Source organism: Neofelis nebulosa, chromosome 9 (assembly GCF_028018385.1).
Source record: "Neofelis nebulosa isolate mNeoNeb1 chromosome 9, mNeoNeb1.pri, whole genome shotgun sequence".
In the NCBI taxonomy this organism is placed as follows: domain Eukaryota; kingdom Metazoa; phylum Chordata; class Mammalia; order Carnivora; family Felidae; genus Neofelis; species Neofelis nebulosa.
In genome coordinates, this window is record NC_080790.1 from 26,188,285 (window position 1) to 26,211,619 (window position 23,335).

Here is a 23,335-nt window from a genome sequence, read left to right on the forward strand (position 1 = left end):
TGCTTCGGATTCTGTGTCCCTCTCTCTCTTCCCCTCCCCCATTCGCATTCCCTCCCTATCTGTCTCTCTCTCTCTCTCTCTTTCTCAAAAATAAACATTAAAAAAAAACAAATATCATCTAAATGTTCTATGTAAGATGTTAATGAAATGATGCAAAGGTAAAAGATGCATTCAAAGTACAAGATAGTACAAAAGATGACCGTAGTTGACATGTAGGGAATGAATTAGTATGGAAGGTAAGAATGGAAGCTAGTGGTATAGAATTTAATCTCTCTTGGACTGTTATTTCTTCTCTATACTTTTCATAGTTCCCAGAAGAATGTTTTTTCTCTATTTTCTCAAAGAACTTTGAAACATTGCCAATCTCAAGGACAGCCACCTTCAAGAGAATACAGCTATGACTGTGAATTGTTTTTAATATTAGGACCTTTAGATTTATTCAAAATTCAATTATTATATACTAATTACAAAAATAGGCTGATCACATCATCATGCATCATTTGCCTCTCTTTACTCACTCACTTTATCATCATCATCTTAGTCCTTGGCTTTCTTCCTTTTTCTCTTTTTCCTCCCATTCTCACTTTCTATCCACTTATTTAATACATGCTTTCTGCTTCTACCAATATAGATTCTATATCTCTCCACATAACATTATCAAATAGAAAAAGGTTTGGGAGGGGCGCTTGGGTAGCTCAGTTGGCTAAGCGTCCAACATTGGCTCAGGTCTCCAACGTCGGCTCAGGTCGTGATCTCACAGTTCCTGAGTTAGAGCCCCACTTCAGGCTCTGTGCTCATAGCTCAGAGCCTGGAGCCTACTTCAAATTCTTGTCTCTCTCTCTGTGCCCCACCCCCACTCATGCTCTGCCTCTCTCTGTCTTAAAAGTAAATAAAAAACATTAAATAAATAAATAAATAAATATATATATATATATATACATATATATATGTATATATATATAAAAGAAAGAAAGAAGGAAGGAAGGAAGGAAGGAAGGAAGGAAGGAAGGAAGGAAGGAAGGAAAGAAAGAAAGAAAGAAAGAAAGAAAGAAAGAAAGAAAGAAAGAAAGAAAGAAAGAAAGAAAAAGGTTTGGGAAAGGCTATCATATAAACTACGTTTGATTATCACTGAAATACAGACCCAGGATCAAATGAAGGAAGCTTCTGAAAGTCTTTCCAATCTATTTTTGCTCTTACATATGAAATACATTAGTTAAAATTGTACATTAAATAGGTATTAAATACTTGCTAAAACACTCCTCAAAACATAAATGAAGGCTAACCAAAACTTCATCAATTTGGCAACATTATTTTATTTATTATGAAAAACTTACTAAAAATAATTTCCAACAAAGGTATGATACAATGAGCAGAGCACACTACATAAGAACAAAAAAGAGCATCTCTTTTGAACAAATTGCTCAAAGGCAAAGGAGTAGGCTGTGGGGTGAGGCTTCCTTTTTAAACTCATGGCTGCTGTGAGTTACTTCCTTGGAATGATTACACTCCACCTCCACTAGCACAACTCGAACCTAGCAATCAACATTTGACACAGGGAAGATAACTGACTTTACCTATGTGTAGAGTGTCTGTATAACTAGCATACAGACTGGAGCCTGATACTAGTTCACATTTGTGAATTAACTATTTAAATAAAATGCTAGTCAGTAAATTAAGTAATTTGGGTGACTATTTCTAGCAGAAGCTTTTCAAACTTCACAAATTTCTTATTTTAGAGAATAGTGTATCACTTTATAAGTCTCAATTTGCCAGAAAAAAATTTTAAAGCTAATTTCAGAGCTCCCACCAAATTACTAAGAGCTAACATGCTTCAAACGCCACATTAAGTTCACTATCAGATTCTAAAATAATTCAGCTACTTCATCTTGTCAATGAAATATTATTTTCTTTCATTAACCATAAGTACAATAAAGAATTTTTAATTACAAAATGATTAACACAGAACAAAGTGCTCTGCATTCTTCTTAAAGATGTTCATCTCCTGGGTTTTGAAAGAAAACTTTAAAAACCAAAATATTTAACCTTCTAACAGTTCCACAACTAAACATTTACCAACAAAAGGAAAAGTCAAGACTAAATGTTCAGAAATGAAAAACAATACAAAAGCTTCTCATAATCTATAGAAGGTATTAAATAAAAAGTCAAATTCCTAATGAAATCGAGTATATGACAATAAGCACGCAAAAGCAAATTACTTCATGACAGAGCAGTTATGATATAATTCCCAACCTTCTCCCATTTAAACAAAACCATGTATTACTTACGTAATGGATGGATCCACTTGTTTGTAAGCATGAGCAGCACAAGACCCACAGTATGTATATCCTGCGTGGCTAAAAAACAAAATATTTTTAAATTTAATCATCAGATTCAAAATCAAGATGTTCTGAAACAAAAAAACCTTTTGAAAGAAATAAAACTATGGTAAACATAACAGAAGTGAGTGTAAAAATAAAAGCAATATAGCTAATGATGCAAACTCTAGAAGACAACAGAAAACACATAATTGCTTTATGTTCCAATTTAAAATTTTAAAAAGTCTTTTGTAACATTTTTGGTCTACAGGACAATTAAATTTAGATATTCAAGGCTTACTTGAAGTTGCTAATGTAATACTAATAGAATTTATACATTCCTCTTCAATACCATTAGCAGACTATTACATAATAGTAAGACCAAGAGCAAGTTAAATCTAAATAAATCAAATATCCTATAATAATAACTCATCTTTTTTAAATTTCTTTTTATTTTTTAAACTTTTTTCTCAAATTTTTATGAAATTCTAGTAATTAACATATAGTGTAATATTGGTTTCAGGAGTACAATTCAGTGATTCATCACTTACATACAACACCCAGTGCTCATCACAAGTGCCCTCCTTAACAACCATCACCCATTTACCCCAGCCCCCACCCACCACCCCTCCAGCAACCTGTTATTCTCTATAGTTAAGAGTCTCCTTGGGAATGCAAGCTGGTGCAGCCACTCTGGAAAACAGTATGGAGGTTCCTCAAAAAACTAAAAATAGAACCACCCTACGACCCAGCAATTGCACTACTAGGCATTTATCCAAGGGATACAGGTGTGCTGTTTCAAAGGGACACGTGCACCCCCATGTTTAGAGCAGCACTATCAACTATAGCCAAAGTATGGAAAGAGCCCAAATGTCTATTGATGGATGAATGGATAAAGATGTGGTATATATATACAGTGGAGCATTACTTGGCAATCAAAAAGAAGGAAATCCTGCCATTTGCAACTACATGGATGGAACTGGAGGGTATTATGCTAAGTGAAATTAGTCAGAGAAAGACAAAAATCCTATGACTTCACTCATAGGAGGACTTTAAGAGACAAAACAGATGAACATAAGGGAAGGGAAACAAAAATCATATAAAAACAGGGAGGGGGACAAAACAGAAGAGACTCATAAATATGGAGAACAAACTGAGGGTTATTGGAGGGGTGGTGGGAGAGGGGATGGGCTAAATGGGTAAGAGGCACTAAGGAATCTACTCCTGAAATCATTGTTGCACTATATGCTAACTAATTTGGGTGTGAGTCTTAAAAATAAAAAGTAAAATTAAAAAAAAAAAAGTCTCCTAAAAAAAAAAAAAGAGTCTCCTATGGTTTCTTATATCATAACATACAGGGATATATTAATTTCAGGTATATAAGATTTGATTCAACAATTCTATTCATTTCTCTGTGTTCATCAAGAAGTATATACTCTTAATCCTTTTTACCTATTTCACCCATCAACCTCACAGACCTCCCCTCTGGCCACTACTAGTTTGTTCTCTGTATTTAATAGGTTGGTTTTTTGTTTGTCTCTTTATTCCTTTGTTCGTTTTATTTTTTAAATTTTACATTGGAGGGGCGCCTGGGTGGCTCAGTCGGTTAAGCGTCCGACTTCAGCTCAGGTCACGATCTCGCAGTCCGTGAGTTCAAGCCCCGCGTCAGGCTCTGGGTTTATGGCTCAGAGCCTGGAGCCTGCTTCCGATTCTGTGTCTCCCTCTCTCTCTGGCCCTCCCCCGTTGATGCTCTGTCTCTCTCTGTCTCAAAAATAAATAAACGTTAAAAAAAAAAAATTTTTTTTAATAAAAAAATAAATTTTACATTGGAGTGAAATACTGTATTTGTCTTTCTCTGACTTACTTCACTTGATACCCTCTAAATCAATCTATGCTGTTGCAAATGGCAAGCTCTCATTCTTTTTTATGGCTGAGTAATATTCCTCTGTGTGTGTGTGTGTGTGTGTGTGTGTGTGTGTGTGTATCTCACATCTTCTTTATCCATTCATCTATTGATGGACTGAATTCTTATGTCCATAGCTAAGCAATGGCTGCAACTGACAAGTGTGGAACAATGAAAACACATGCCTGACATGAATGACTTCTCTGCTGATTAGATAAGTTTTCAAATATTAGGAAGAATATTTCCTTCCATACTTTCATACACTTTTTTTTTAAATGTTTATTTTTGAGAGAGAGGGAGAGAGAGTAGGGGAGGGGCAAAGAGAGAGGGAAATAAAGAATCTCAAGCAGGCTCTGCAGTGTCTGCGCAGAGCCCAATTCAGGGCTCGAACTCCAACCAAGAGATTGTAACCCTGACGCAAAGAACAGACACTCAGATCAATGGAACAGAACAGAAACCCCAGAAATGGACCCCCAAATGTGTGGTCAACTAATCTTTGACAAAGCAGGAAAGAATATCCAATGGAATCAAGAAAGTCTCTTCAGCAAGTGGTGCTGGGAAAACTGGACAGCAACACTCAGAAAAATGAACCTGGACTACCTTTATACACCATACACAAAAATAAACTCAATGTGGATGAAAGACCCCAATGTAAGACAGGAAGCCATCAACATCCTCAAGGAGAAAGCAGGCAAAAACCTCTTTGCTCTTGGCCACAGCAACTTTTTACTCAACATGTCTCCAGAGGCAAGGGAAACAAAAGCAAAAATGAACTATTGGGACCTCATCAAAATAAAAAGCTTCTGCACAGCGAAGGAAACAATCAGCAAAACTCAAAGGCAACTGACAGAATGGGAGAAGACACTTGCAAACGACATATCAGATAAAGAGTTAGTATCCAAAATCTATAAAGAACTTATCAAACTCAACACCCAAAAAAACAAATAATCCAGTGAAGAAATGGGCAAAGACATGAATACACACTACTCAAAGGAAGACATCCAGATGGCCAACTAACACACGAAAAAATGCTCCACATCACTCATCATCAGGGAAATACAAATCAAAACCACAATGAGATGTCACCTGACACCTGTCAGAATGGCTAACATTAACAACTCGGGCAACAACAGATGTTGGCGAGGATGCGGAGAAAGAGGATCTCTTTTGCATTGTTGGTGGCAGTGCAAGCTGGTGAAGCCACTCTGGAAAACAGTATGGAGATTCCTCAGAAAAATTAAAAATAGAGCTACCCTATGATCCAGCAATTGCACTACTAGGTATTTATACAAGGGATACAGGTGTGCTGTTTCAAAGAGACACATCCATAGCCAAAGTACGGAAAGGCCCAAATGTCCATTGATGGATGAATGGATCCGTGACTGTATATAGAATCTAGTGAATATACCAGGATGGCAAATAAGCACACAAAAGAATGCTCAACATCATTCAGTCACTATGGAAAGGCAAATTAAAACTACAAAAAGCTACCACTAAACAGCCAGTAGAATAACTGAAACCAAAAAACGTGACCATATCAAGTATGTTAAGGATGCAGAAGTGAAATTCGAGCTATACTCAAAATGTAAAGTGGAAATGTATACTGGAAATGTAAAATGTTACAACCACTTTCGAAAACAGTTTGGCAATTTCTTAAAAAGTTAAATATACTCCTACCATATGACCCAGCTTTCCACTCCTAAGAAAAATGAAAGTATTATTACCACAAAGATTTGTGCACAAATGCTCATCCCAGCTTTATTTGCAACAGTAAAAAACTGGAAACCTAATTCCTCAAAAGATGAATGGATAAACAAATGGAAGTATAGAGGTGCCTGGGTGGCTCAGTCGGTTAAGCGTCCAACTTTGGCTCAGGTCATGATCTCGCGGTTTTTGAGTCTGAGCCCCATGTTGGGCTCTGTGCTGACAGTTCAGAGCCTGGAGCCTGCTTCAGATTCTGTGTCTCCTTCTCTTTCTGCCCCTACCCTGCTCTCATTCTCTCTCTCTCAAAAATAAATAAACAGGGGGCGCCTGGGTGGCGCAGTCGGTTAAGCGTCCGACTTCAGCCAGGTCACGATCTCGCGGTCCGTGAGTTCGAGCCCCGCGTCGGGCTCTGGGCTGATGGCTCAGAGCCTGGAGCCTGTTTCAGATTCTGTGTCTCCCTCTCTCTCTGCCCCTCCCCCATTCATGCTCTGTCTCTCTCTGTCCCAAAAATAAATAAAAAACGTTGAAAAAAAAAAATTAAAAAAAAAAAAAATAAACATTGGCGCCTGGGTGGCGCAGTCGGTTAAGCGTCCGACTTCAGCCAGGTCACGATCTCGCGGTCCGTGAGTTCGAGCCCCGCGTCAGGCTCTGGGCTGATGGCTCGGAGCCTGGAGCCTGTTTCCGATTCTGTGTCTCCCTCTCTCTCTGCCCCTCCCCCGTTCATGCTCTGTCTCTCTCTGTCCAAAAATAAATAAAAAACGTTGAAAAAAAAAATTTTTTTTTAAATAAATAAACATTAAAAACAAAAACAAAAACACAAAAAAATGGAGATATAGTCATATAATGGAAAACTCTCCAGCAACAGAAAGGAACTATTGATACACCCAGAAATAATTATACTTAAAAAGATGGTTAAAAAAAAAAAAAAAATAGAGAACGCAACAAAGAGTTCATACTGTATCATTACACTAAAAAATAAAAACTAACCTGTAGCAACAAAGAATAAGTCAATGGATGTGACTGGAAAGGAGAGGCAGAGAGGTACAGAAGGGATGAATCACAAAAGGGCACAAGGAAACTTGAGGATGATGAATATGTTCATTATCCTCACTGTGATGGTTTCATAGGTGTGTGTATACATATTTCAAATGTATCCAATTGTACACTTTAAAGATATGCAGCTGCAGGTTAACCTACCACAATAGAGCTGTTTTAAAAAGGGTCATCATCTGATCTAGCTTAAGATATGAATAGAGAAAAAGAGATTCACATAAGTCAATCACAGCAATATAGGATAGTAGTGTGCTTAATCAGGAGTTAAGTAATATGGTACCTACACTAAGCACACTGAAATCACTGAAGGTTTTATTGGTTGGGTTAATGGTAGTCACTCTATCCATATACTTCTGGCAAGAGAGCCTATCAAGTTGCTTTAGTATAGCAATATTCTCCACAACCCGGTTCTAATCTTAGCCAGAAGAAATGTAAGTTGTTCTACGGCTCAGCACATTCGGTTTTGCTGATCTTGATATTCTAGCCTAACCAGGGGCTCAGTTGTTTCCAATTCGGTCCCCAATCCTCCAGTGCCAAACACCCCAGTACAAACTACTTCAGATTCCTGACAGCTGTTCCTGATCTTAACATTACTGGCCCCCCCTTGTCAATTCAGAAATATGTTATCTTCCCTAGTCAGGTAGGTGGACCTTAAAAACCATTTGATCCACCAGCATCTGTCCTGGTCTGTCTCAAACCAGAATAATATCTCAAATTTTCAATACTGCATTGCTCTCAGTTGTCACTCATATCCTATCCCTCCACGTCCCAACCCTTATTCTTTAAATTGATACATCTTAGATCAGCTTTTCAGACTTTAATTCCTATTTGCCAATCTTCAATTTAAAGGCCCTGACCTTCATTCCATACTCCAATTTCTCAGTCTGTCTTTCCAGTGTGAATCTCTCCCAGTTTCATCAATCCTGTTCCTACTCAACCACAGTTCTTAAAAGCCAGAAAGTTGTCTTAGAAACATGGGATTCTTGAAGTACAGATACGATAGAAATAATAGTAAGAGTAGAGAAGTAAAGGCACAAAGGAAGAGCATCAAAGTTGAAGGAAGAACATGCGCAAATGCCCCAAGTGTATGACATAGGTGAGAAAATAGGAGACTGGCCTGAGTGGAACAATAAGTAGTTTGAAGGCACAGACAGACAAAGGAGTCTGGGCTTGATAAAACAAGTTACTGAAAAACTGCTGTACACTCTGGAGCAGTGCCGTGACAATACGAAACTGTTACTAGTCTAGAACTGAAAAATATAAGATCAGAGACAGGAAGTGTTAAATGACTCTCTCTCAAAAATTTGGCCTGTGGTAGTAATGTCATGGTCTAGAAAGGTCTCAATGCCAGTGGGAAATGAGATATGAATGACCTACACTGTAAAAAGAAAAAGTGACATAGCTTAGTAACCAAGGAGGTATCGGGGAATGAGGAAGAGGAGAAGGAAGAGAGTAACTAAGATAATGATAATAACTAACATTTACTCAAAGCTTACTATGTGTCACTCATCCACGTAAGGCAAGACAGCAATTCACTGAATCCTCACACCAACCCTATGAGGTAGGAATTACTATTTTTCTTTTACAGATGAAGAAATTAAAGCAGAAAGGTTAAGATAGTTACTCTAAGTCACACAAATAGTAAGTGGCCACATCAGGACTTAAAAGGTAGGCAGTAGAGCTCCAAAACCCATTCTTAACCACCGTAAGAGAACTTTACATATTTTAAGGAAGAAGGGAATGTTTTCATGGTGTAGGAAAATCAACGACCCTAAAAACTGGAAGAATACCATATATCCTATAAGACTGTAGGGAAGGTGGGTGGTTTTGAAAACATGATTAACTGACGTAAGTATGCTTTATAGAACTCAGACTTCATAATTTCAGATTTTCAAGTTGAGGGCTTAAAAGTCTGCTAGAAGACAAAACAGTTGTAAAAAGAGAGGAAGAATCTTATTAACTTGAATAGAGAATACACTGCGGAGTGTTTAAAAAAAATCATTAAGTGTACCATCCCTCTTAACCCATATCCTGAGAAACTCTACTTCATAAAAGGACCAAGATCATAGCAAAAGAAAAGGATTTCTAGTACTTTCCTTTATCCTGGCCCAGACACATGGTAAGTAAGAGAGCCATGGTAACAATCATCAAATCTCATTAATGATCCTCTACTCCTACACCCTTCTCTTGCTAATAGAATCCACGATTACACATACATGTGGAAGCAAGGTTTCATTAAGGGATCATTCACAATAAAAGAGGCTTCACTAAGAGAACAGCTAAGGTGCTTTTCATTTGTGCCTATAGAAGAGCAATGAAAATGTGAGCTCTACAGGGGTGCCTGGGTGGCTGAGTCGGTTAAGTGGCTGACTTTGGCTCAGATCATGGTCTCACATGGGTTCAAGCCCGGTGTCAGGCTCTGCACTGGCAGCCTGGAGCCTGGAACCCACTTCGGATTCTCTGTCTCCCTCCCTCTCTGCCCCTCCCCTGCTTGTGCTCTCAAAAATTAATAAACATTCAAAATTTAAAAAAAGAAAATGTGAGCTACACAGATATTTGAATATACATCATAAAAGTATGTTCCAATCAGTCTTTCAAGGCTCTTAAAACCTTAATGCAAAGTCATCCCTGTTCGCTTTTCCAGATCACTCTGGTTCCCAATGTAACCTCATGAAGACAAACACAAATTTATACTGTAACACCTATCATTTCTCATTAGACTAAAAACATGTCTCTAAAAACTGATCCTTCTTATAACACAGGGTACTTCTGCTTCTGTCCTTGTTCCTACACACCAGTTCACCTCCTAACCTTCTAGAATTTCTGTATCCCCCACAGAGCTGCAAATGAGGATGCAAGGGTACTCTCCATGGTCATTCACAGTTTCGCACACAGCCAGCCTTGCAGTGTGGGTATAATTAAAATTCCTATGTGAGGAAAATTGCCCATTGCTACATGACATGGACTTTCACTTATTCATTCTGAGACCTTCAAAGGTTATAGGTGAATAGCATAAAGAGTGAATGCCAAGGGCCTACCACATATTCTATGAGAGGCTTTTCATCAAAGAGGATATGGAGAACAATAAAAAAACACTTGGACTCAACAAAATCAGGTTCTCATAGCCTAGTTCTATTTAATAGCAGCAAAAATACAAAATAAAAAGATTGGACTAGATGGAATGAGAAGATTGGACCAGATAAAATAATCTCCTGCAGCAATAAGAAAAGTCAATAAGATCTACTAAAGCTATGATCTAGAAAGCCAGAAACTAAATTTAAAAACACTTGGGAGCATATGGGATTAACATGAACAACTGGTTCTAAACAGTTCCCAGAAGCAGCGGCCTCACATTGCTACTCTGCATTTTACTTCGCTGCACCTCGTCTTTTATTCTTTTATTTCATAGGCATTGCTCAAAGGTCCCCAAGATTCCTGCTTCATAAAAAAATATTAGATGAGGGGCACCTGGGCAGCTAGGTCAATTAAGCGGATTTCAGCTCCGGTCATGATCTCACAGATCATGAGTTTGAGTCCTGTTTGGGATTCTCTCTCTCTCTCTCTCTCTCTCTCTCTCTCTCTCTCTCTCTCTGGCCCTCTCCCACTTGTGCATGAACGTGCTCTTTCTCTCTCTCAAAAAGAAATAAACATCAAAAAAAAATTTTTTTTTATTTAAATGATTATATCTCAAAAAACATCCAGGTTCAAAAGTCATTATTCAGAATATTTTATTTTTAAAAATGGAATCTTACAAGTATTAAGTAAACAATACTATGAACTAATAAAAGGTATTAAAATTATCCAAGTCAAATAAGAACAAACTGACCACAATGTTCCACATCTAGATTGTCTGACCGCTAAAGTATACAGGACCTGAGATACTGCCATAAATAACCTACCACTTAAAATAAACAAGGACTAGAAATAAACAATTTATACATCTCCAGTAACTTAAACAGAACTACATGATTTATGAAGATTCATTGTCTCATGATACACTGGTGGAGCTCAACAGGTATGCCTCACAGTATGTAAACTGGTCTTCTATATAAATGTTTCTCAGCTTTTTAAAATTACTAAACTCACTTTTGTGTTAAAAGTAATACATGCACACAGTATAAAAAAGTCAAACAATAAAAAAGGGGGCACAATGAAAAGTGAAAGTATCCTTTACTCCATACTACTCCTACTAGGTTAACTAGTCACAAATCAAACTCTAGTTTAAATACATGAAGAGTGCTTCAACATCCACAGTATCTGCTTAATCGTGTAAGTAAGCCCCCTTACTTGTGTAAGTAACCTCTCCAATTATCTGATTATACTTTTCTATCCAACATGAGGTTTATTTTTTTTTTTACATTTTTATTTATTTTTGATAGAGACAGAGCACATATGGGGGAGGGGCAGAGAGAGAAGGAGAAACAGAATCCGAAGCAGGCTCCAGGCTCCGACCTGTCCGCACAGAGCCTGACGCAGGGCTCGAACGCACAAAACCGCAAGATCATGACCTGAGCTGAAGTTGGAAGCTTAACCGACTGAGCCACCCAAGTGCTCCTCCAATATGAGGTTTCTTAAGTGATGCATAACTGTACAGCTCCATTCTAAGGGTTCCTGAGATATTCCTGCGTACTGCAAGATAAACAACAATTTTGGCATCAAGGTGTCTTGCAGTCATGGTAGGAAGGCTTTTGGAACTCCTAGTCCATGAGATCATTTCAGTATATATCTTTGAGCAACACACTGTTTCCTGCACCTCAAGATAAGTAAGGCGATCCTAAATTCAATCAAAGGATATTTTTAAATCAAATTAAATTCTTCTGAATCTTCCAACTGTGCCTGCCTATATGTCATATAGATTAAAATCATTAAGATTGATCAACAGTTGGTTTATGGGTCGGTATTTATTCTTTAACAACATCATTCTATTTAATCTACATCAATATACAAATGAGCAATCTGTTAAAAGTAATCTGCTAAAACTCGGGTTCTGAGTTGGGTTTTGTTTGTTTTTAAGGCTCCCCTTACAGAATTTATGCCTATGAAGGCAAAATCTAAGAAAAGCTGGCCCCAGAGAGCTAAATTTTATAAAAGTTAAATAACTTTTTTTAGGGACACCTGGCTGGCTCAGTCGGTAGAGCATGCAACTCTTAATCTCAGGGTTGTAAGTTCTAGCCCCATTTTGGGTGTAGAGAATACTTAAAAATAAACCTTAAGAAAAAAAAAGAATTTTTTTAATAGACTTAAAAGTAGAGATCTAAAAATTTTTAAGTTTTCTAATTACTAAATAAGCATGTTCTTAACAAAGATGATTTTGTGTCTCTACATAAACAACAAAATATTTGTTGCTGCTTTTCTACCTCAAAAAAAAAAAAAAAAACAAAAACTACTTTGGGTGCCTGGGTGATGCAGTTAGTTAAGCATCCAACTCTTGATTTCAGCTCAGGTCATGATCTCACGGTTCATGAGATCGAGTCTCACACTGGGCTCTGCACTGGCCATGAGGAGTCTGCTTGGGATTCTCTCTCTCCTTCTCTTTGCCCCTCTCCCACTTGCACTCTGTATCTCTCTCTCTCTCTCTCAAAAATGAACAAATAAACTTAAAAAAAGACACTTCTGGAAAGGAAAATCATTACTTCTGGAAGCCATATAATAAGATAAACTTGAATATATTTAAAGTTTTCATATTAACAAAATGGAAATTGCATTATATATGCATAAAAATAACTACAGGGGCGCCTGGGTGGCACAGTCGGTTATGCGTCCGACTTCAGCCAGGTCACGATCTCGCGGTCCGTGAGTTCGAGCCCCGCGTCAGGCTCCGGGCTGATGGCTCGGAGCCTGGAGCCTGTTTCCGATTCTGTGTCTCCCTCTCTCTCTGACCCTCCCCCGTTCATGCTCTGTCTCTCTCTGTCCCAAAAATAAATAAATAAAAAACGTTGGGAAAAAAAATTAAAAAAAAATAATAATAATAACTACAAAGTCACTATATAACAGAAACATCCACACCAAAGCCAAAACTATTTTCAAATATCCATTTTAAAACCTAAGGTAACCTGGGAATCTTTTCCAAATCAATATATTTGTAACTTAGACTCAAAAATTTCATTTCCCAGTCCATTGCCAATTTCAACTTAAAGCTAATAATAAGAAGGAAACAAGTCTAGCTACACTTTCATGAATAACTAGCTTCAACTTAATTGTATGTTCATTTAGCACAGCTCCCACATTTAGAACAAGTTTTAACTAAGAAGGTAGCATAAAATACTTAAATACCAGCAAAGTAATTAGAATGACAATAGAACCTATGATGTCTTGAGTTACTATAAAGACATGATTATTAATCCATTCTTACCCAATCGAGAATTATGCAAACTTCCCCCCCTCATCCCTGCATCAATTTTTCTTTCTCTACTGGATCATTTCATCTATATCATAAACACTTTAATATCTCCCATCTTAAATAAAAATTCTCACCTGACAACATACTCCCATTCCCTCATTTCCTTGATTTATAGAAAAGCCTGTTAAAAAAAAAAAGCAAAAAAAAACTATCCTCACTCATTTCCCTCTCCAATTCTTTCTTTTTTTTTTTTTTTAAATTTTTTTTTTTTTTTTCTTTTTTCAATTTATTTTTGGGACAGAGAGAGACAGAGCATGAACGGGGGAGGGGCAGAGAGAGAGGGAGACACAGAATCAGAAACAGGCTCCAGGCTCCGAGCCATCAGCCCAGAGCCTGACGCGGGGCTCGAACTCACGGACCGCGAGATCGTGACCTGGCTGAAGTCGGATGCTTAACCGACTGCGCCACCCAGGCGCCCCTCCAATTCTTTCTTGAACCCAGTGCGATCATGCTTTCATCCCTACCACTCCACAGAAATCGTATGTATCAAGGCCACCAGTGATCTCCATATTGCCAAATCCAATTATCAATTCTTAGCCCTCATCTTATTTGACCTATTGGCACAGAATTTGACACTGCTGATCATTTTCTCCTCCCAGACACATTTTTCATCCTTTTTTGCCTCCTACAGACACCACTCGCCCCTGGTTTTCCTCCTTCCCCACTGGTCTTCCTTCAGTATCTCCTTTGCAAATGCTCACCTTCATCCAGATCTCTAAATGAAATTAGTTTGCCTAAGGGCTTAAGTCTTTGAACCTCTTCTCTGTATTTTACTTGCTACACAACCACAGGCTGTTTAGACTTTATTTTTTTTTTTTTTAATTTTTTTTTTCAACGTTTTTTATTTATTTTTGGGACAGAGAGAGACATAGCATGAACGGGGGAGGGGCAGAGAGAGAGGGAGACACAGAACCGGAAACAGGCTCCAAGCCATCAGCCCAGAGCCTGACGCGGGGCTCGAACTCACGGACCGCGAGATCGTGACCTGGCTGAAGTCGGACGCTTAACCGACTGCGCCACCCAGGCGCCCCATAGACTTTAAGTGTGATATATGTATCAACACAGCCTTGGCCCTTCTTCTCTGTACTCCAGATTCATATATCTAGCTGCCCATTTGAGATCTCCACTTACAGACACCTAACAGGCGTCTCAAAACATTAACATGGTCAAAATACAATCCTAGATTCTAGAAAACACTTTATTTTTTTTTAATATATGAAATTTATTGTCAAATTGGTTTCCATACAACACCCAGTGCTCATCCCAAAAGATGCCCTCTTCAATGACCATCACCTCCCCTCCCCTCCCTCCCACCTCCCATCAACCCTCAGTTTGTTCTCAGTTTTTAAGAGCCTCTTATGCTTTGGCTCGCTCCCTCTCTAACCTCTTTTTTTTTTTTTTTCCTTCCCCCCCCCCATGGACTTCTGTTAAGTTTCTCAGGATCCACATAAGAGTGAAAACATACATATGGTATCTGTCTTTCTCTGTATGGCTTATTTCACTTAGCATCACACTCTCCATTTCCATCCACGTTGCTACAAAGGGCCATACTTCATTCTTTCTCATTGCCACGTAGTACTCCATTGTGTATGTAAACCACAATTTCTTTATCCATTCATCAGCTGATGGGACATTTAGGCTTTTTCTACAATTTGGCTATTGTTGAGAGTGCTTCTATAAACATTGGGGTACAAGTGCCCCTATGCATCAGTACTCCTGTATCCCTTGGGTAAATTCTTAGCGGTGCTACTGCTGGGTCATAGGGTAGGTCTATTTTTACTTTTTTGAGGAACCTCCACACTGTTTTCCAGAGTGGCTGTACCAGTTTGCATGCCCACCAACAGTGCAAGAGGGTTCCCGTTTCTTCACATCCTCTCCAGCATCTATAGTCTCCTGATTTGTTCATGTTAACCACTCTGACTGGCGTGAGGTGATATCTGAGTGTGGTTTTGATTTGTATTTCCCTGATAAGGAGCGACGTTGAACACCTTTTCATGTGCCTGTTGGTCATCTGGATGTCTTCTTTAGAGAAGTGTCGTCTATTCATGTTTTCTGCCCATTTCTTCACTGGATTATTTGTTTTTTTGGGTGTGGAGTTTGGTGAGCTCTTTCTAGATTTTGGATACTAGCCCTTTGTCTGATATGTCATTTGCAAATATCTTTTCCCATTCCATTGGTTGCCTTTTAATTTTGTTGATTGTTTCCTTTCCAGTGCAGAAGCTTTTTATCTTCATGAGGTCCCAATAGTTCATTTTTGCTTTTAATTCCCTTGCCTTTGGGAATGTGTCGAGTAAGAAATTGCTGCAGCTGAGGTCAGAGAGGTCTTTTCCTGCTTTCTCCTCTAGTGTTTTGATGGTTTCCTGTCTCACATTCAGGTCCTTTAACCATTTTGAGTTTATTTTTGTGAATGGTGTAAGAAAGTGGTCTAGTTTCATTCTTCTGCATGTTGCTGTCCAGCTCTCCCAGCACCATTTGTTAAAGACACTGTCTTTTTTCCATTGGATACTCTTTCCTGCTTTGTCAAAGATTAGTTGGTCATACTTTTGTGGGTCTAGTTCTGGGGTTTCTATTCTATTCCATTGATCTATGTGTCTGTTTTTGTGCCATCTACAAAACACTTTAAAATCTACTTCCCACCTCTACCTCTGTTTGTCCCTTACAGTATAAAATCAATTCCATGTTTGCAGTTTCACAGGCCAAAACTTAAGAGTCATCCTTGACTCTTCTGGTCTTCTACTCTGCTGGTCCTACCTTCGAAATATATCTGGAAGACACTGCTTCTCGCCACATCCACCACTAGCCCCCTGTCAAAGCCACTATGTCATCTCTTTCTTGTGCTATTATAATAAGCCTCCAAAACTGGACTCCCTGTTTCCACAAAAGTAAACATCCATACAATAGCAAGAGTAATCCTTTTCAAATCTAAGTCAGGTCATGTCATTTCTCAAAATTTTTCACGACTTGTCGTATCACTTAGAATAAAACATAAAGTTTTCGTAACGGCCTACAAAGCCTCCTTACAATGTAGCCCCTGGTGCCTGTCTCATCCACTACTGTTCCCCTTGTACATGCCACTCCAACTACACCTTCCTCCGTGCTTTTCCTCAAAATATACTAAGCATATCCTGCTCCAGAGCCTTTGTACTCACTGGTCCTCAACCAGAAAACCCTTTCCCTGGATATCTGTATAACTTCTCTCTCGCATTATTTAGGCTCAAGTGTTAGTTACCTTATTGGGGAGACCTTTTCTTACTATTCTGTATAAACTAGCACCTCCATACTCATATTGTCACACTCTTGATCCTCTGATCAGCTTTATTATTCTTAGCACCTGTTAGCATCTGATACAGAATATACAGGCATTTTATTGTGCTTTGCTGTATTGAGCTTCACAGATACTGTTTTTTGGTTTTTTTTTAAGCAAACTATAAAGTCTGTGGCAACCCTGCATCAAGCAAGTTGATCGGCACCATTTTTGCAACAACATTTGCTCACTTCATGACTCTGTGTCACATTTTGGTAATTCTTGCAATCCAAGCTTTTTTATTGTTATTACATGGTTATCTGTGATCAGTGATTATAACTCACTGAATGGTAAACATTTTTCAGTAGTATTCTTTTTTTTTTTTTTTAAGTTTATTTATTTATTTTGAGAGAGAGGTGGGGGGGGGGGTGGGCAGGGAGGGAGGGCAGAGAGAGAGAAAGGCAGAATCCCAAGCAGGCTCTGCACTGCGAGCATAGAGCCCAATGTGGGGCTCAAACTCACAAACCATGAGATCATGACCTGAGCCAAAATCAAGAGTCGGATGCTTAACTGACTGAGCCACCCAGGTGCCCCTAGAATGTTTTCTAATTAAGGTATGTACACTGTTTTCTTAGATATAATGCTATTGTACACTCAAAAGAATACAGTGTAAACATAACTTTTATATGCACCGGGAAACAAATAAATTCATTGGTCTCATTTTATTGCGATATTCGTTTAATTGCAGTGGTCTGGAACCAAACCCACAATATCTCTGATGTATGCATGTGATTATTTATTGTCTGCTTTTCCCAAGTACTCATATATCTCTGATGTATGCATGTGATTATTTATTGTCTGCTTTTCCCAAGTACTTTCCCATGAAAGTAGTAATGTGAGTTTATTCATAATGCAACTCTAGGGGGGTAGTCAAAAATGGCAGCACAGGAAGATCCTGAACTCACTTCCCACGGACACACCAAATCTACAGCTACATATGGAACAATTCCCTCTGAAAAAGATCTGAAAACTAACTGAATAGTTCCTTCACAACAAATGGTAAAAGGGCCACATTAAGATGGGGAGGAGAGATAGGACAGTCTCATCAAAACCCGACCCCTAGCATGGGGACCCACAATTAGGAGGACTCTCACAAATCCAGAGTTTCTCCCTGAGAACTGAAGGGTTTGTCCCCCACATTAAGTACCCCAATCCTTGGGAAGTGTAACAGTGAGACAAATCCCAAAAACATCGGGCTTTGAAAAACAACAGGGCTCATATCCAGGAGACCCTGAAGGGCTGTAGAAACTGAGATACTTCTCTTAGGGGCTCACATGCAGACTCAGTAGCTCTGGAAATTGGCACAGAAACAGCAGTTTGCAAAGTGCCTAGACTGTAGTGAAGAAGATTCACTGGCTAATCTTTTTTTTTTTTTTTTTTTAATTTTTTTTTTCAACTTTTTAAATTTATTTTTGGGACAGAGAGAGACAGAGCATGAACGGAGGAAGGGCAGAGAGAGAGGGAGACATAGAATCGGAAACAGGCTCCAGGCTCCGAGCCATCGGCCCAGAGCCTGACGCGGGGCTCAAACTCACGGACCGCGAGATCGTGACCTGGCTGAAGTCGGACGCTTAACCGACTGCGCCACCCAGGCGCCCCTTCACTGGCTAATCTTAAAGCGTCTACCAGAGGGGCAGGAGTCTGTTGGAACTCTCTCCAAGAACAGAGGCACAAGGCCATTTTTGTGCTCTCTCTCTGCCTTGATAGCACCAGCAGGGTGACCCAGCATCGTGCTTTCCTATGGCCCTGTAAAAAGCTGATGTGTACACATCAGCCATGCACTCTCCCGTGGCCTTGCTAAAGCCGGCAGGCACACGCAGTCTACACAGGGGATACTCCTTGATCAATCACCTGGTTCTTGTGGCCAAGGCGGCTTGTGTTTCTGGGCCCGTTGGGCGATAACAATTGGAAAGACAGTTCTGGACAGGCTACCTCCAGGGCACCACGCAGACAACAGTCTGAAACATATCCTAGTCTTTCTGTGAAACAAGCCTATTTACTTGTCCCAGAGCTTCAGCCTGAGGGGCAGCATTCACGTTGGCCACACAACCAGAGGCTACGGAGGTGCTTTCAAGGAAAGTAGGCCAGCGGACACCATCTTCACACTCTCCTTAAGCCTCACTACAGTTCCCCAGTACCTCCCAGAAAGGAGCGTGTACACTCATCTGAAGCCCTGATTTTTGCCACTGTCACCCAGGGAACACCTTTAGGTCGCCTGGTCTGGAGGCCAACAGGGTTTACAGTCTCCAGGACTATGTATGCATACTTTAAAAGCTGCTGCCTGAGGGTCTGGCTTCTAATCAGACTGAAACTAAGGGCTGAGTGAGATCTTTCAGAACACTGACAAGTCGTAGCACACTCTCAACAACTGGGACTTATCAAGAATAAATCAGGCTGCTTAGACATTCACAAAAGTTTCAGAGACAGCCAAGAGCTAGGGTAAGGTTGAAAGATAAGGTTCATCTCTTACACAAGGCCACTCTTTCAAGACTGAGAGAGAGGGGTACTGCACCTCATACATAGAAACAAACACAGAGAGTCAAGCCAACTAAGGAAACAGAGGAATATGCCCCAAACAAAAGATTAAGATAAAACCCCTCCAAAAATCTTAACGAAACAAAAAGCAGCACTAAGAACACCTGGCATTTAGCCAGGTACATATTTGTTTAAGTTATTAGTTTAAGTTATGGTAAAAGTTTATAAAGATTAACTGATTTAATCATCAAAAACCCTATGGAGGTACTATTAATATTTCAATTTTACCAATGAGACAAAGGCACAAGAGATTTAGTAACTTGTATGTCACATTCCTTGTAAGTGGTACAGTCAGCCTCCTATACCTATTAAATGAGATCAAGTTAGGTCATACAAATGGAGCATTTAACGAAATGTTTGGCACATTAAATACCTAGTATTTATGGAATACTTATTACATGTGCCAGACATTAATGTAGACTCTTTATGTATATTTACTGATTTCTCATATTAACAATTAGATGCTATATTATTATTTTCACTATTTTTTATTTATCGGGGCACCAAACCTAATGCAACAGAAGTGATAGAAAAGACACTGCTGTGAAAGAAATGGGACAAACACTAACCTTTACTCTTCTCAGGAAACAGTTAACATGTGCTTAAAAAAATGTGTTTTGAGGGGCGCCTGGGTGGCGCAGTCGGTTAAGCGTCCGACTTCAGCCAGGTCACGATCTCGCGGTACGGTCCGTGAGTTCGAGCCCCGCGTCAGGCTCTGGGCTGATGGCTCGGAGCCTGGAGCCTGTTTCCGATTCTGTGTCTCCCTCTCTCTCAGACCCTCCCCCGTTCATGCTCTGTCTCTCTCTGTCTCAAAAATAAATAAACGTTAAAAAAAAAAAAATTTAAAAAAAAAAAAAAAAAAATGTGTTTTGAAAGTTACACTGGAAACCAAATCAAAATGAACTGAATTCCTATCACATACAGACACTCTGTTAACTGTTTGTTAGCTTGTAGTTCTAAAAAGCCTTCTGAGATTCAAAGACAAAATAGTCACAGATTTTCTTCAATAAAAAAAAAAAAAACCCTCCTGCAGGTTTGTTTGCTACTCCATACTGCATGATATTCTGTTTAACGCACCTTTTTTAATATAAGGAAAAAGTTGGCTGAATTAAAGTAGATCTTTTTAATATTTAAAACCGAGATTACTCATTTACATCAATCTGAAATCACCAAGTTTATGTACTGTAAATAACCCTCAGCTTTAAGTCAGTTTTACTACCAAAAATAAACTTTAAAATTACTGCACCTGAGAAAATAGCTAATTCCTTTATCCTTGAGTTAAAGTGGAAGCCAAAGGAATCATGAAAATGACTAAATATAATTTCTTCAGCTCAACATAGCATTTATTTTTTAAATTTTTAAAAATTTAGTTCAATTTGTAGTTACTCATTCTATATTAATAATTAACATATGAAACACGTAAAGATGTCTTTAAGGTAAAGAACCTTAAAACTTACGGTGCAATAATGGCTCTAGCAGGTCTTTTTGTAGACTGTACTTGTGAGAGCCAACCTTCTAGCTGTGCGTTCAGCTGCGGTCCTATAAAAAGAGAAAGAGGGAAACTGGAGTCAGCAGAGAAATGTACTATATATAACTATATGTGACACAAAGCCCTCACTGAACCTATTTAGGACTAAAATAGCTTAATGGGCAGTGGGATCATTAGCTTGGATGATAATGTTTGAAAGTTAACCAACTACTAAGCAAGCCATAGATAAGATCATGTACTGATTAAACAATATTTGCTTTTATCCATTTACTTATTTATATCCATCTTCATTCCAGAACTATTCAATCTACAATTTGAGACACCGTTTAAACAAAATAAAACAAGAAACAAAAGACTGTTGGCAAATGAAAAGAAAATACCCAAGTGATTGTTTTCAGAATGCCAAAACTTGCTTTAGTCACTAAAATCACATCCATGGAGTGATCACTCCCACACCTAATACCTTTCCCTCCTATCCATTCCAGCCCCTACTCCGCTGACCACATTAATAACCAATGACTATGCCATGTCAAAAATCTCAATTTCAGTTGCCTGGGTGACTCAGTTGATTGAGCATCTAACTCTTGATTTCAGCTCAGGTCATGATCTCATGGTTTATAAGTTCAAGCCCCATGGCAGGCTCTGCACTGTCAGTGAGAAGCCTGCATGAGACTCTCTCTCTCTCCCTATCTCTCTGCCCTTCCCCCATCTGTACTCATGCTCTCTCTCTCTCTCTCTCTCTCTCTCTCTCAAAAATAAGCATTTAAAAAAAATTTTAAGTAAAAAACAAAATAAAATAAATTTTTTTAAAATCTCAATTTCAGGGTGCCTGGGTGGTTCAGTTGGTTAAGCGTCCAACTTTGGCTCAGGTCATGATCTCGTGGTTCATGAGTTCAAGCCCCGCATGGGGCTCTGTGCTGACAACTCAGAGCCTGGAGCCTGCTTCAGCTTCTGTGTCTCCCTTCTCTCTCTCTCTCTCTCTCTCTCTCTCTCTCTCTCTCTCTGCCCCTCCCCCGCTCATACTCTGTGTATGTCTCTCTCTCTCAAAAATTAAAAAAAAAAAGTTTTTATTAAAAAATCTCAATTTCAAACATCCCACTCTCCTCACATCCTATCTTTCCAGTTCACTTCTAGAAATCTGTTCGTTCCCAACAGATATGGAGTTACTTTTCCCACTATCCTTCCTCTCCTTTCTTCTTCTTCACCTCTTAACCCAGGCTGAAACTTGATGATCCATCACTACAATCATTTCCTTGCCTTTGCCCTCAGTCTTGTACCTCTCTTCCTCTATCACAGTAAAGTCATAGTTAAAACCATCTTTCCACTTGACACAGTACCTTCACTTATATAGCTGAATGAGATAACAAAGAAATACAACCAAATGAACTTTGAAATTATGCCCATAAACTTCAGCAGACCCTTAGGAAAGCTCAGAAAACATATTACATTAACTTAGAGAATTTGCTCTCTCAGCCTTAAGACAATCACTTCATAGAGCTTTCCATTTTATCTTGAACTCTCATCCCCCTCTCACTCCCAGATGATCATGCTTTTCAGTTTGTCAAAGAAAATCAGAAGATGGCCAACCATCCTGGTTTACCCAGGACTTTCCCAGTTTTAGCAATGCAAGTTCTGCATCTTGGGAAACCTCTTAGTCTCAGGCAAACTTGGATATTAGTCACCCTAAATTCAGAAAAGAACTCCTTCCCCTTTCTACCACTATTCTGTTTTCTCTCCTGTGTCAACAAATGGCCCTTACTCCTATCAAAAGCCAACAAATTACTTCTGCACTGGGTACCATTGTTTTTCTTCTCAAGGACGCTGCTCTTTTGTAACTATCCCAGTCTTCCTACACTAACTTGGTCCCTTTTGACTAGATCATTATCATTAACATGCAAATATATAAAATAAGCGGACTGATTTCCCCCCAACTACCACTCATTTCTCTGGCCCCCTTTTTCTCTTTTTTTTAAGCTTTTGATTATAATATATTTAAACACTACAAGAGGGGCGCCTGGGTGGCGCAGTCGGTTAAGCGTCCGACTTCAGCCAGGTCACGATCTCGCGGTCCGTGAGTTCGAGCCCCGCGTCAGGCTCTGGGCTGATGGCTCGGAGCCTGGAGCCTGTTTCCGATTCTGTGTCTCCCTCTCTCTCTGCCCCTCCCCCGTTCATGCTCTGTCTTTCTCTGTCCCAAAAATAAATAAAAAACGTTGAAAAAAGACAAAAAATTAAACACTACAAGAGAATCCAAATAATAAAACAAACACCCACGTAACCACTGTCCAAATATAACATTCTTATTTGCTTAAGATCTTCCTTTATTAAAAAATAAAATATTACAGACACAGTAGAAAAAATTGCTGAGCCCATTATATATTTCCCTGCTTAGAGGTAACCACTTCCTGATTTTGGTGTTTTTCATTGCATTACAGTTTTACTAATATATATACCTATAAAACTATGCATCTCTCTGCACAGGTATTGTTCTACATGTTTTAAAATATTAAATAAATATATTGTGCATATTCTTTTATAATTTGAGTTAGTCACTCAACATTGTAAGTTATTCATGTTGAGTTTGTAGCTCTAATTCACTCACTCTCAATACTGTTAGTATTGTGTGAACATACCA

At 38.9% G+C, this 23,335-nt stretch overlaps 1 protein-coding gene across 4 annotated transcripts in view; it reads right to left on the reverse strand.

Moving 5' to 3' along the window:
* MEMO1 (mediator of cell motility 1) overlaps positions 1 to 23,335 on the reverse strand; it is a 125,892-nt gene that overhangs the window by 45,926 nt on the left and 56,631 nt on the right. For all 4 annotated transcript variants that reach the window (XM_058682971.1, XM_058682973.1, XM_058682972.1 and 1 more), the window contains exons 2-3: positions 20,672 to 20,753; positions 2,286 to 2,354 (exon numbers count right to left, since the gene is read on the reverse strand). In XM_058682971.1, the coding sequence (XP_058538954.1) occupies positions 2,286 to 2,354; positions 20,672 to 20,753 (151 nt within the window). The remainder of the gene's footprint in view (positions 1 to 2,285; positions 2,355 to 20,671; positions 20,754 to 23,335) is intronic.